Source organism: Microcebus murinus, chromosome X (assembly GCF_040939455.1).
Source record: "Microcebus murinus isolate Inina chromosome X, M.murinus_Inina_mat1.0, whole genome shotgun sequence".
NCBI classification, from domain to species: Eukaryota; Metazoa; Chordata; class Mammalia; order Primates; family Cheirogaleidae; genus Microcebus; species Microcebus murinus.
Window position 1 is genome coordinate 112,405,481 of NC_134136.1, and position 15,082 is coordinate 112,420,562.

General features: G+C 33.8%; 1 protein-coding gene across 1 annotated transcript in view; it reads left to right on the forward strand.

Moving 5' to 3' along the window:
- SYTL5 (synaptotagmin like 5) overlaps positions 1–15,082 on the forward strand; it is a 105,476-nt gene that overhangs the window by 71,081 nt on the left and 19,313 nt on the right. Inside the window, exons 9-12 of the mRNA XM_012736667.2 lie at positions 8,462–8,554; positions 9,226–9,291; positions 11,938–12,116; positions 13,959–14,058. Of these exons, the coding sequence (XP_012592121.1) occupies positions 8,462–8,554; positions 9,226–9,291; positions 11,938–12,116; positions 13,959–14,058 (438 nt within the window). The remainder of the gene's footprint in view (positions 1–8,461; positions 8,555–9,225; positions 9,292–11,937; positions 12,117–13,958; positions 14,059–15,082) is intronic.

Here is a 15,082-nt window from a genome sequence, read left to right on the forward strand (position 1 = left end):
TTAATGTCTCAGTGAGTTCATTTATAAAATGAGAAGTTAAATTAGATATTGTTAAGATTCTTTCCCATCATAATATTCTGACGTTCTGATTTCCATAATTGGTATAATAAAATTTGAATTCCTTGGAAGAAATATATAGCACAAATATTAAATGTTATTAACATTTTTCCAAGGCAAACCATGAAACTTAGAGTTCTAAAATGAAATAGTACTTTCTATAGTATAAAAAAACTTGGAAATTAAAATTCCTAATTTCTACCCTAAAATAGTGAGGTAGACAATGGAATCAAGTGATTTCAAAGTTTGCTTTCACTCAGCCTTTAAAGAACTGCCAATTCCAATGTTATTAAACTATTCCTGATCATAGAAAACCATCTTTAAATTTATGGTGTGGACATAGTATAATCTTAATACTCAGACCTGATTTTAAAATTAGTTTATAAAGTGAAATTACAAGTCACTAATTTATGAATATATATACAAAACTTGAATATAATATTGAGTAAAATCTATCAGTGAGTAAAAATTGCAATAAGAATAAGTAAATTTTATTCTAGGTATGACTGAAAGAATTAATCTATATATGAATACCTATTAACATATTTCATTATATTATATATCTATTAAAGAAGAAATGAAAACTGTCAATAGATGCTGAAAACTTTTGTCAAAATTAGCCATACCTAATTAAAATATTTAATATGAATAGAAATCATTTCAATATAACTTTAAAATTACTAAATATCAAAAAAGCCACAGCATATGTCATTTTAAATATTGATGTGATAAAGCCATTGCCATTAAAATCAAGAACAAAACAGGAATTCCCATTATTACCATTACCAGTCAACATTGTTTTAAAGGTTCTGCAAATGCAGTAGGAAAATGCAATGATCTTTATAAATATTAAATGACATGAAATTACACATTTTACTAATAATATGCTTGTATATCAAGAAAACTCTAGGTGATTTAGTACTAAAATCTACTACAATTAATAAGACAATTTGGGAAGACCAGCAGCTCAAGTAATCTGGGTTTATAAACCTGTTTGGGGCAAGCAATAGACCTGAGAGTTGGCCAGAAATTTAATAGGAAATCCAATCAATGATAGTCATATACGGCCTTGATAAGCTCTCTAAGTATTTATTAATGGGTTGGGGGTAAAGAAAAAAACTAGTAGTCCCAAACTATTTAGTCATCTCTGGCTCACCATGAGCCTGAGCACATCCACAAATAACATATGCTAATTCTCAGTGGGAACTAACAGCTGAGAAGACTTGAAAACTGCCTGATTTTGAATGCATTCTAATAACAACACACAGATTCATTGAAAAAGACTGGCTTGAAGTGTTTAAGCACAATCTATTCATAATCACTAACTTGCCACTAAACTATGCACACACAAGAGTAATTCATAAGAAATATGGCTTAAAAAGAAAAATAAAAAGTCCATTCTACTCTATTTGGAATGTATTTACCAAAAAAGAGAAAAAAAATTAAATATAAAAAAGGAAAAAAAAAGGTCTTTCTCCACTCCTGGATCCTGACCTGTTCTACTCTCTCTGGAACATATTTTAAAAAAAAAGAAAGAAAAGAAAAGAAATTAATATATATATATATATATATATATATATAAAATGAACAGAGACATTAGCAGCCACATATAGGGCAGGAAACAGATTCTGCAGATTAGTCTAAGCAAGTTACTAAAGAAGCCAAAATCCAAACAAACAGAAAAACAACAACAACAACCTTCAGGGATGAAAATAATCAGAAGTCAGAGTTCCTGTGAAGGTAAATATTGGTTCTTTGAGATGCTCAACAAAATTGACAAACCTTTAGGTAGCCAGGATTTTTCAGCCTTGGCACTATTTACATTTTGGCTGTATAATTCTTTGTTGTGGGGGGCTGTCCTGTGTACTGTAGGATGTTTGAAAGCATCCCTTGTCTTTACCCACTAGGTGCCAATAGCACTCCCCTAGTTGTGAAAAACAAAAATGTCTCCAGATATTTTCAAATATTCCCTGGAGGACAAAATCACTCCCAGATGAAAAACCACTGAGCTAGATTAGCCAATAAAAAAGTGTGAGGACACAAATTACCAAAATCAGGAATGAAAGAGGGGACACCACTACCAATATAACAGAAATCTAAATGATTATAATGTAATACTATGAACAACTATATGTCAACACAACTCAGATGAAATGGACAAATTCCTAGGAAGACACAAATTACCAAAACTGGCTAAAAAAATTAGAAAATTCAAATAGATCTGTAAGTAAAGATATTGAATTAGTTATTTAAAATCTTCCCTCAAAGAAAAGCCCAGGTACAGATGGCTTCTCTAATGAATTCTATCAAATAGTTGAAAAAGAAGTAATACCAGTAGTTCACAAATTTGTTCAGAAAACTGAGGAGGAAATACTTCCCAACTCATTTTATGAGGTCAGTATTACACTAATACCAAAGCTAGACAAAGACATCACAAGAAAAAAATATATAGACCAATATTCATCATAAATATAGATGGAAAAAATCCTTAATAAAATATCTATAAATGAACTCCAGTAAAAAAAAGGCTGTATAATATAACCAAGTGGGATTTATTCTAGTGATATAAGGTTGATTTAGCATTCAAAAACAAATTAATGTAATTAACATATCAATAGAATAAAAGATAATAACCACGCCATCTCAGTAAACGCAGAAAAATAATATTTGACAAAATCCAACATCCATTCATAACAAACTCTCAACAAACTAGGAATAAAGGAAATTTCCTCAGTCTAATAAAGGACATCTACAAATTCCTACCTGGTGGCATCAGATTTAATAGCAAATGCTTTTCCTCTAAGTGTAGGAGCAAATCAAGGAGTTCTAGTTTCACCACTTCTATTCAACGTTGTATGGGAGTTTCTAGCCAGTGAAGTAGGGAAGGGTGGAAGAAAAGAAAGAAAAGAGGAAAAGGATAAAAGAAAAAAACAGGAAAAAGGAAAGGAAGGCATCTCATTGGAAAGGAAGAAGTCATATCTTCTTTATTTGCAGATGACATGATTCTGTATGTAGAAAATCCTAAAGCAGCTGCAAAAATATGACTAGAATGAATAAACAAGTTCAGCAAGGTTGCAGGAGATAAGATCAATATATAAAAATCAATTGTATTTTTATATACCAGCAATGAAAAGTTGGAAAATGAAATTAAGACTATAATTTCATTCACAAAATCATGAAAAATAATTTTAAAACTAAGGAATAAATTTGTTTTAACAGTATAAGACATGTGCTTTAAAATTTATAAAATATTAAAGGAAACCTAAATAAATGGAGAGATACTCTATGTTAATGGATTAGAAGACTCAATATTTATAAGATGGAAATTCTCTCCAAATAAATCTATAGACAACACAATCTTCATCAAAATCCAAGGATGTTTTGTAGAAATGGACATTATGATTCTAAAACTTATATGAAAATGCATGACACCCAGAATAACAAAATCAATTTTGAAGAGCAAATTTGGAAGACATATGCTACTAGATTTCAAAACATACTATACAGTTCCAGTATTCAGTAAAACACTGTACTGGCATACACATAGGTGATCAATGGAATAGAATTAAGAGTTCAGAAATAAACCCTTACATTTTTGGCCAATTGACTTTTAGAACTTCAATAGGAAAAGGGTCTTTACAACAAATCATACTGGGGCAATTGGATATCCCAATGACACACACATACACACACAAAAGAACTTTGGCTCTTACTACACATCATGCACAAAAACTAACAAATTAACTCAAAAATGGACTAGATAACCAAACTTAAGAACTAAACCCTTTAAAATTCTACAAGAAAACCTAGGGAAAAAATCTCTGTGACTTTGGTTTAGGCAAAGAGTTCTTAGATATGGCACCCAAACAAAGCATGATGAATGATGTGCTCAAGAAAAAAACTGATAAATTGAATTTCATCAAAATTAAAAATGTTCACACTTTAGAAGGCACCATAATAGAAATGAAAAGTCAAGCCACAGAATGGAAAGGTATTTACAAATCATATATTTAATAAAGGACTTATATCTAGAATATATAAAAAACCCTTTCATAAATATTAAAAAGACAAATAATCATAGTAGATAATGGGTAAAAGATTTAAATAGACATTTCATCAAAGAAGATTTACAAATGACTAATAACCACATGAAAATATGCCCAGTATCATTAATCATTAGAGAAATGAAACTTAAAATCACAATGAGATACCCTCACACTCACTAGAATGGCTGTAGTCAAAAAAACAGACATACTAATAAGTATTGAGGATGTGGAGAAATTGGAAGGAACCCTCACACATTGCTACTCTGGAAAAAATTTTGGCAAATCCTTTAAAAGTTCAACATAAACTTATTATATGATGCAGCAACTCCAATCCCAGGTATCTACCCAAGAGAAATGAAAACATATGTCCACACAAAGACTTACACACAAATGTTCATAGCAGCATTACTCATAATAACCAAAAAGTGGAAATAATGGTGTCCATCGATTGGTGAATAGATAAATTATTCCATTTATTATTCAGCAATACAAAAAATGAAGTACTGAACCTCAAAAGCATTATGCTAAATGAAAGAAGCTTGATTACATTTATATGAAATGTCAAAAAAAAAGAAAAGTTGATAGAGAAATTAAGCAGATTAATGGTTGCTAGGGAGTGGAGAAGTTGGCATTGACTGCAAACAGGCATGGGGGAACTTAATGGATTGGTATATATGTGATAAAACTAAATTATATTGATGTTTTCAAAAGTATAAATTTTCTAAAATCACTGAATTGTATACATACAATGGGTAAATTTTGTGCTATATTAATTATACCTCAATAAACTTGTGGCAAAAAGTAAATAACAAAGAAAATAGCTTGAAAAAGTTTGGCAAATTATTGATAATTTTTAAAGCTGGATGATAAGTTACAAGAGTTCATTATACTATTCCTTCTATTTTTGTAAATGTTTGAAATTTTTCATAGTATCCTTTTTCTAAAAAGAAATAAATCTTAGTAGTTTATGTGCTAACTTTGGATAATACATACCCAGAAAGAGCAAAACATAAAAACATAGAAAAGGGATTATTTGAAAAAATAATAGGAATATATTTCTTAGAATTAAAGAAAGGTATATCTCAGTTTGAAAGCATCAAAAATGAGACATAAATAACAACTCACACCTAAGCACATAATAGTGAATTCTAAGAATATTACATACAAGACAAAATTTTTTAAATTTCTAGAGACAAATTCTATTACATACAAATAAACAAGGATCAAATTAACAGAGTTTTTCATAGCAATTCTTCATATAAGGTGAAAAGGAGTAATATTTTTAAAGTATTGAAAGAGAAAAATTTGGGGCACATAATAGAATTTTACACCCATTTAAAGAGAATGCAAGGTTTCCAAACCTTGCTGCACAAAGACCCATTTTGAAAACATTTTTGAGTGAAATACTTAAGAGGAGAAAGAAATCCAGGAAGTGTTACAAGGGATATAAAAAGTAAAGATGATTATATAAGTTGGTAAGTTGTTATCTTAATAAATATAAATCTAAGATCAAAGAAATGAAAATGAGAGGTTATATACAATAATCCAGACTTTAAATACTATTAAAAATCATACTCGATATGTTCTCTGACCTCAACACATTATGTTAGACATTAATAACAAAAATATAAGTTAAAAATACTCACAAATTCGCAAAGTAAAACACACTGTTAAATAATTATTGGTTTAAAGCATAAATCATAATGAATGAATGTATAAAAAACCAAGAACAACATGAAAATAAAAATAATACAAAAACCTTATAGGATGCAGCAAAAAGTCTTACTTCTAGGGAAATTTTATAGCTTTAAATATTTATATACGACAAAAAAAGGGCTGAAAACTATTCATTATGAATTTAAATTTTTAGTTCTGAGAATAACATACTAAACTTGAAGTTAAAAGATACAATTAAGAACAGAAATCAGGCCGGGCGCTGTGGCTCACGCCTGTAATCCTAGCTCTTGGGAGGCCGAGGCGGGCGGATTGCTCAAGGTCAGGAGTTCAAAACCAGCCTGAGCAAGAGCGAGACCCCGTCTCTACTATAAACAGAAAGAAATTAATTGGCCAACTGATATATATATATATATAAAAAATTAGCCGGGCATAGTGGCACATGCCTGTAGTCCCAGCTACTCGGGAGGCTGAGGCAGAAGGATCACTGGAGCCCAGGAGTTTGAGGTTGCTGTGAGCTAGGCTGACGCCACGGCACTCACTCTAGCCTGGACAACAAAGTGGGACTCTGTCTCAAAAAAAAAAAAAAAAAAAAAAAGAACAGAAATCAACTACAAAACAAAGATACAATAGAGAACAAAACAAACGTGTTTCAAAGAAAAACTAACAAAATGAATAATCTTTGAGAAGATTGAAGAAGGAAAAAGAGAGGGCAAAAATAAATAATATTATGAATAAAAAATGGAACATAAACACAGATAAAATAGATTTAAAAGCTAATACCAACAATTATATGCCAAAAACTTTGAAAACTGAGATGAAATGAACAAATTTCTAGAAAACTATAATTAGACAAATCTGATTCAAGAAGAAATTTTTTAAAATCTGAAATTTTTTGACATAATTAATAAAATTGAAATAGTAGTTTATGATCTTTTCACAAAGAAAAATTGAGACTTTACTGGCAAGTTCTATGAAACTTTCATGGACATTATTATCCTAAATATTGTACAAACGTTTTTATTGTGGTAAAATATATGTAACACAAAATTTACCCTTTTACCTATTTTTAAGTATACAGTTCTGTGGCATAAATTATATTCATATTGTTGTATAACCATCACCATCATCCATCCCCAGAACTTTTTTCAACTTCCCCAACTGAAAATAAACCAATTAAACACTAACTTATTATCTTTTGTTTTTTGATAATAGCCATTCTAACAGATGTGAGTGATATCTCATTATGATTTTAATTTGCATTTCCCTTATGATTAGTGATGTTAAGCATTTTGCATATGCTTATTGGCCATTTATATGTCTTCTTCTGAGAAATATCTATTCAGATCCTTTGTCCATTTTTGATCAGGTTATTTGGGGTTTTTTTGCTATTAAAAGCAAAAGCTCAGAACTATATATAATCCTGATTTGTAAAACAATAGTTAAAAGATATTCTCGTGAATGTCTACTCGGATTCGTGTGTGGATGTTTTTATATGATTTTTCACATAAACAAGGAGAAAAACATGGAATTAATATGTGCAGCAGATGGTAAATATTAGTTTCACCTGGGGTGAAAGGAAGGGGAGAGGAGAAGCAAAAAAATTGTCCATAATGAAAAAAACAGTATGCATGATATAACTCATTTATGTATATAAATGTATTTGTGTGTGTGTGTGTGTGTATATACAATATATATACCGCTAAAAATATTGAAATTTGATCATTAGTATATTAATTGAAGATCTAAGTTTTTAATTTATATTTATCCATATTGTTTGAAATCTTTTACCATAAAAATATATCATTTAAATAACTGCAAATAAAAAGACATTTGATCACAAAGGAGAAAAAGAAGTAGGAGAAGAAAAATAGAATCTGAAATTTTGGATGAGAGTCTAGAGTCTAGTTTATGCTATTGGAGAGATTTTTGAGATATATTTTGCCATCTTGGCAGTATATATGTGTGTGTGTTTACAAACGAAAAAATTTTAAAAAATAATTTAAAATAAGTACATTGCCCAACATGAAATCACCTTAGAGATTAGGGAGGTAGGAATTGAACCTAGGTCTGTATGATTCCAAATTTCATGTTCTTTCCATATAGCAAGCACTGTTAGAAAAGAGACCTCACTCTCCACCCACTCCCAAACCCTGCTCACTCCTCTGAAGGTGTAATTAAGATTGAATGGAGGGGAAGATGAATTAATACCTTTTGCAACAATCTGGATGGAACTGGAGACCATTCTCCTAAGTGAAGTATCTCAAGAATGGAAAAACAAACAACACATGTACCTCACTATTAAATTGGAACTAACCGATGAGCACACGTGTGCACAGAGGGAAATAAAATTCAGTGGAAAGCACCAGGAAAGAGTAGGGAGGAAGGGAGGGGAAAAACCCAACCTAATGGGTACTATGAACATGATTGGGGTGACAGGCACACCTATAGCCAGGACTCAAGCATTACAAAAAACAATCCACATAACCTAAAACATTTGTACCCCCTTAATATTTTGAAATAAAAAGATTGACTGGGGGAAAAGAGAAAAACCTAGGAATGGAGTAATTTATTGATATTTTTCTCTGATTCTCAGATAGTTATGAAAGAAAGTGGTTTTTCAGTTGAAAAGACTTTCTAGGAAAAAAATAAACCAAACCATTGATTTTTCCCCACTTTCTTAGGACTCCTTGGAAGAGGCTGAAAAAGGTGTTGATCCCTTAGTGTCCTCCCGGTTTTCTGCAAACACCTACAGTCTGGCAAGCGGCTTGTCAACCGTAAGCAGTTCTCTAGCATGGGCAGAAAATTCCTTCTCTCTCTGTTTTTTTGGTTTTTGTTTTGTTTTTGTTTTGGGGTTTTTTTTTAATCATTCTTCTGTTCTCTCTCTGTCATTGATTCTGTGCATTTCCAAAAGAGATATGAATGTTCTTGGGAAAATGTGTGATCATGAATTAAAAGTTATTGTAGGCTCTTGCTTGCCCTTTGCCCATAGAGTACTTTTCAGTCTAATTTTGTATGGGCTTTTTCTAAGACTTCTGATTCATTCCTTCTTTCTCCTTCCACAGTCCTGACCCAGATTTTAAAGTCTCCTCACTCCCTAGTTCAGGCTCGATCAGCTCAAGCCTGCAAATTATTTCATTTTTCTGCTCACAAACTTCCCTAACGCCATTCTCTAAAGTTTCCAACCATCCTCCACACTACTGTTGGTCATTTTCCTAAAACATATACACAGTCTGGTATCTATCCCACTCAAAAACCATTCATAGCTTCCCACTGCCTACAAAATAAAGCCTTTTCTTACTGTAGTGTTCAAGGCCTTTCTTGAGAGGCTTTAGGACCCCCGTGTCCTTATGTCTATCTATATGTCTGTAAGTCTTTTTCTTGGTTTCTCTGATTTCTGTTGCTCTAACACTCTTTTTCTTTTGATCTTTGGATAACTTCTTTAAAGAATTCTCAAGCAGGCTCTGACAGGAAGTGGACCTACCTAAATGTGCCTGATGCTGACTCAGATACTGTGAGTTTTCAACCTTTTCTTTTCCTTCTTACCAACCATACTTTATAAATTTCATGGTCTGGGAAACATCATTAGGTGGGCAATTCTCCTCACATTTATCTTTTTCTGACTTGGGTACTATTAACCAGAGGTTCCCTTTTAAAAGAGGTTATCAAAGCATGGTCCATGGACCAGGAACATTCCATCACCTGGAACAGAAACTCCAAAACTACCTCAGTTCATAAAGCCCCTAGTGTCTCAGTAATTCTTTCATGCCACTTCTAGGCCAAAAGTACCACCTGACCATGTTTTGAGTACCAAAGGCTTTAAGAATAGATCCAAAGAATTTAATAAGCACTTATATGCTAACAACTTAGTAGCCATTTGAAAAAATAATATGGGTACATTAAAAGAAAAATAATACTTTTATTTCATTTGTAAATAGCCCTAATTACTTACTAATAGGATATGTGTGCCTACTGAGCAACACTACACAGTTTCTTAAATCTTACAATCTGATTGGACATAATGAATTTCATTTCCCATTTCATGTTGATTTTTATGCAATATTTGCTTTTCCTTGCAGTAACTGCCAAAAACTCATCTTCACACAAATAGGAGTTTATTGAAAGGAATGAAGTGTGATTTAATGTTAACATTGTCAACTACTAGTTAATAGTTTAGATGGTGTTTTGTAGATATCGTTGTGTTTCCCTCAAAAATCTTAAATATTCTATGGTACCCCTGTGAGTTTTCTGTGGTGTTCTGGACTACCTCAACACACAGTTTGGGAACTGCAGACCTAGGAATGTTTTAGAAAAGCAGAAGCTCATACCCCACACCAGGCTGAAGAGATCAGAATCTTCATTTTAAAAAGATTCCCAGGTGATATATGTGCAATTAAAGTTTGAAAAGTATCGCTCAAAGCCACTTTCTAAACATGAAAATTCTATTGCTTTGTTTTAGGAATAAGAAAGACAAATTAGGTCACCCACGGGCTCTTTTTAAGCTGTAGTTTTCAAATAATTATGGAATTCTTGGTTTGCTCTTGCCTTTGACTTAAGCTTAGAAGAGATACGAGCCACATCACCACATCCTATTCTCTGGCCAATCTCAACCGTAAGCAATTAGAGGAGCATAATGACTTTTGCAAAAAAAAAAAAAAAAAAAAAAAAAGAAAAAGAAAAAAGAAAAAGAAAAGAAAAGAAAAGAAAAAGAAAAAGTGGAAAATCTGAGCTGTCTCTGTGTCTTTGCACTCACCATAGTCTTTTCTTCCCAGTGGTTCATAGAAGAGGGGTTTTGAAACTACTAGGTCATTCATGAAACCTTCCAGGTAGTCTTTTGTAACAGTTACTAAGACATAGAGTTTTTGCTTCAAGTGCTAAAGGATAATTTTATTACATTTACAGTAGTCACTCTTATTCACAGGGGATATGTTCCAAGACCCCCAGTGGATGCCTGAAAGCATGTATAGTACTGAACCCTAGCCCAGGAACTTCAAGGTCATCTTTTCACTTACAGGAAGCACTTTTTGGCTTCTCTTTGATATATCTGAATTGCCAGCATCACTACTCCTGAGTTTTAGAGCCCTTATTAAGTAAAATAAGGGTGACTTGAACATAAGCACTGCAGTAGTAGTAGCGCAGTCGATCTGATAACCAAGACAGCTAAGTAACGGATGGGCAGCATCTACAACATAGATCCGCTGGACAAAGGGATGATTCATATCCTAGGCAGGATGAAGCAGGACAGTGCAAGATTTTGTCATGCTACTCAAAAGAGCCTGCAATTTAAAACTTATGAATTATTTATTTATAGAATTTTCAATTTAATATTTTTGGACTTTTGTTGACTGCAGGTAAGCAAAACCACAGAAAGTGAGACTGTGGATAAGAGGGACTATTATAATTTAAAATATGTCTCATGTCATTAGTGTCTTGTCAAAAGCCTTAATCATTTTGGTAGATTTGGACTGGTATTTTTTAAATCATTTTACTGATTTGTTGGTATGTGACTGTATTGTTCAGTGTTATATTTTGTGGGCTGCAATTTGACAGAGATTTACAAAGCCTTGGTCTTAACTATTCATGTGGCCACACAGCTACTCATTTGAGGGGAAATCATGGTAGCTGTGTATCTATGATGTTCTGGTATGCTTTTTTTAAAGCTGCAGCCGTGGCTTCCCAGAGACTGATAGGATGTTCTCTGTGGATGCATGAGGCTCCTGCTAGCACGGAACATGAGATAAGCTATTCTTTGTTCTGATCAATGTATTCTAGACCTTAAAGTATATTGAACTTGTTTCTACCAGTGAAAAAGGAGAAAGCTGTAGGGATGGAGGAGAAGTGGAATTGGAAATGCCCCAATGACCCTGTATTCATTAGAAGTAAATAAACAAAGGGTATTCACTAACCCAAAATGGCAATACTTCCCCTCTCAGCAAATTTCCTACCTTCCTTATTAATGATACTGGATCTGTTGTCTTTTCACAGGCTGAGATTTTGTACAATACAAACAAAACAAGTGGCTTTTGCCTTCTTTCCTCACTCTAATTTCCCTGCTTCTTATAAAGAATAGGAACTGTAATTGAATAAAGGGGGTTGATTCTGTGAAGAGATCATTAGAATAACACTGGATGCCTTTTTTCATCTTGTTTATTTATTCCAGACAAGCCTTAACAGTATGATGAGTGTTTACAGTGAAACAGGAGACTATGGCAACGTGAAGGTCAGTGGTGAAATCCTTCTCCATATCAGCTACTGCTACAAAACTGGAGGGCTCTACATTTTTGTCAAGAATTGCAGGAATCTGGCCATAGGAGATGAAAAGAAACAGAGGACAGATGCGTAAGCACATAGCATGTTCCTCAGACTATTTCAATCACTGCCTTCTTTGTCTGTATGTGTGTTTCTTTTTCAGAAAAATCTTAGGATTCCTCTTGATTCAGAGCCTTCTCAGAGAGTTGATTGTGACTTCACTTTCCTCCTATACCACACTTCTAAATATTCTATAAAGTACATGTACAATTGTTGTGTTCTTGGTTACCTGATTGTTATGAGGCCCTTACTCAACATGATTCAGGACTGACATTGTTGTAGTTTGCACAGAGGTAGCTTTTTGAGGTGGAAGGCTGACATGTTGGCACACCCAGGATGTACAAAAGTATCCTGTTGATTTTTGTTCTGGGAAATCCTCCAGAGAAAATTACCAAGCTGTCACCCAATCAAACAACTCAAAAGGTCAATTGTGAGGCTCTCAGGATTCTAAGGATCAGCGTAGGAGGGCAGGTGTGGACCATGGTATATTGGAGAAAAGCTAGATATAAAGATGTATCAGGGGTCCCCAAGACCACTGCCAGATTCAGTGATTCACTAGGAGGTTTCACAGGACTCTACATGTAGTTGTAATCAGCAAAGGGAAAAGGTATGTGGAACAAAGTGCTGAGGACACTAGGTTCAAGCTTCCAAGGGTTCTCTCCCGGCGGAGTCACCTAGGATACATTTAATTCCCCCAGCATTGAGTCATGACAATACTTGTTAACTGCTGTCTACCAGGGAAGCTTGTTAGAGACTTTGCTCATCATATACCAAATTTCCAGTCTCCCAGAAAGAAATCTGTTCATAATAAGCCATACTGTTTGTACAAACAGTTTAGGCACAGTGAGCCACTTTTATCAGTTCTGGGAATGGTAGGAACCTTCCCAAAATACAAGTTCCCAGGCACCACCCAGAGGCCAACCTTGGAAACAGGCATTTAGAAGGATAGCAGTCTCAGTCCTGCCATGTTCACTCTTTTCTGTACAATAGATGACCTAGGTGCAATAAATAACTCAGTTAAGCTTGATCCTGAGATAGACAAATGGATAGATTCTGACTACAGATTGGTTCACCTCCCTCCTTAACTAAGTTTCAGAGGGCTACATGACCAATATAATTATTTTGACTAGCATAGAATAATGTCATCTAAAACTCCAGCAGATATGGTTTAGAACTCTGGTAGCATCTTGTACATTTCAATCATATACGTCTTATACATTTCTGAGCCTACTGTGACGCCCCTACTCTGAGAGGCTCCTGAGATAGTTCAAGGTAAGGTGTTGGGTAGAATTGCTATCTTGACTTCATGTTATTTTCTCTTTATTCTTTTTCACTATTTTCTTTTAGTGAAAGAAACTTATCACCTATTACTATTGACATCAGAAAGCAGGTCTAGGAATGGAGAGATATGTAACCCCAGAGAAGTTCTTTAAACCATTGCTAATAATAATAGATTACATTTATTGAGTAGCATTAATACAAGATGGCAGCTCTTTATATATGTCACTAATTTAATCCTCACATGCCATGAGTTAGATACTGTTATTATCCCAGTTTTACAGATAAGGAAACTGAGACACAGGGAGGTTAAGTAAATTCTTGAAGTCACCAAAACCTATGAGGAATGGATTGACTCAAAAACAGTTGGCTTGACTCCAGAGCATACACTCTTTTACCACTGCATTTTACTGCTTCTTTCTAATGGAAGGCCCAGAGTTATATTTTAAACTATCATATTATATAGATCACATTCTCTTTGGTCCTATCTCTTATGATCATAGGCCCTTTGCCTCTTTTATTCATTTAAGTACCAGAGCATTTCTTGCAAATAGTTGTTCCCCAATAATTACTTTTATATTTTATTATCTACAGTTATGTCAAGTCATACCTTCTTCCTGACAAGTCCCGAAACAATAAGCGCAAGACCAAAATCAGAACAGGCACCAATCCAGAATTTAATGAAACACTAAAGGTAAATAAATACTCTCTCACAGTAACTCATGTGATACTGTTCACAACTTCATTGGTTTAGAAGTAACTACAGAGAATCTTTTATTTACATTTCAAGGCTTGTATATGTTTTAGAAAATTGGAATTTGAATAAATTATTATAATATGCTTGGCTTTCCTAACATCTTTTGGGAAAAAATAATGTAAACCACTCTTACTCTATTAACTTCTCTGCTGCTGCTGCTGAATTTGTACCTTAAGTAGAGAGGATCCAGAAAAATTACTTCTCAGCTGATGCAGCTTGTCAAAAAGTGTGTTTTACCCTGGGGCAAACTGTGCTTTTTCTGACCCCCTTAAAAGAAGTTTGTCACAGTTTTGACAACAACTTAATGAGTTGCTTTGCACACATTCATTGTTCTGCTAACACAGCATGGATATGTGCTGTTTCTTGTTAGGGTTTCAGAATTTGGCTAAATTTAGGTGTGTGGTTAATGAACTGTGGAGATGCAGGGTCAGATTTGAGAAATCTCAGAGAATGGCCTAGATAAAAATATGACCTATTCTTACAGAAATGTTTATTTCCAGTGAGCTTCCACATAACAACCCTTTCTCTCACCCTGGACCAATCTGGCCTGGTAAGAAAGATCCAGGGAGAACAGAATATGGAAGTATTATGAATCCTAGGGAAATTTTTGAGTTTAATGCCCCAGGGTGATAGAGTCAGATCCACTATAGGAGGAAGTTGGGAAGGACAGAAAGCCATGTGCCTACATGTGTCAGTGGGGGCATGTATGAAAGCAGAACCAATATTAAGACAGATAAACTGAAAATGAATAAATATAGGCAGAGCGCAAATTCAATCACCATAACAGGCTAGCAAAGATGAGCCTAAGCACAGGTAAGCACAGTGAGAGGGTAAATTCAGGAAGCAGGGAGCCAAGGTTAATCATGATAGTAACAGCAAGGACAGGAATAGACACAAATCCAGGATTAGGAATCAGTCAGTCTGAAGTGTGTCCCAGATGGTGGTTGCACAGAACAAGCAG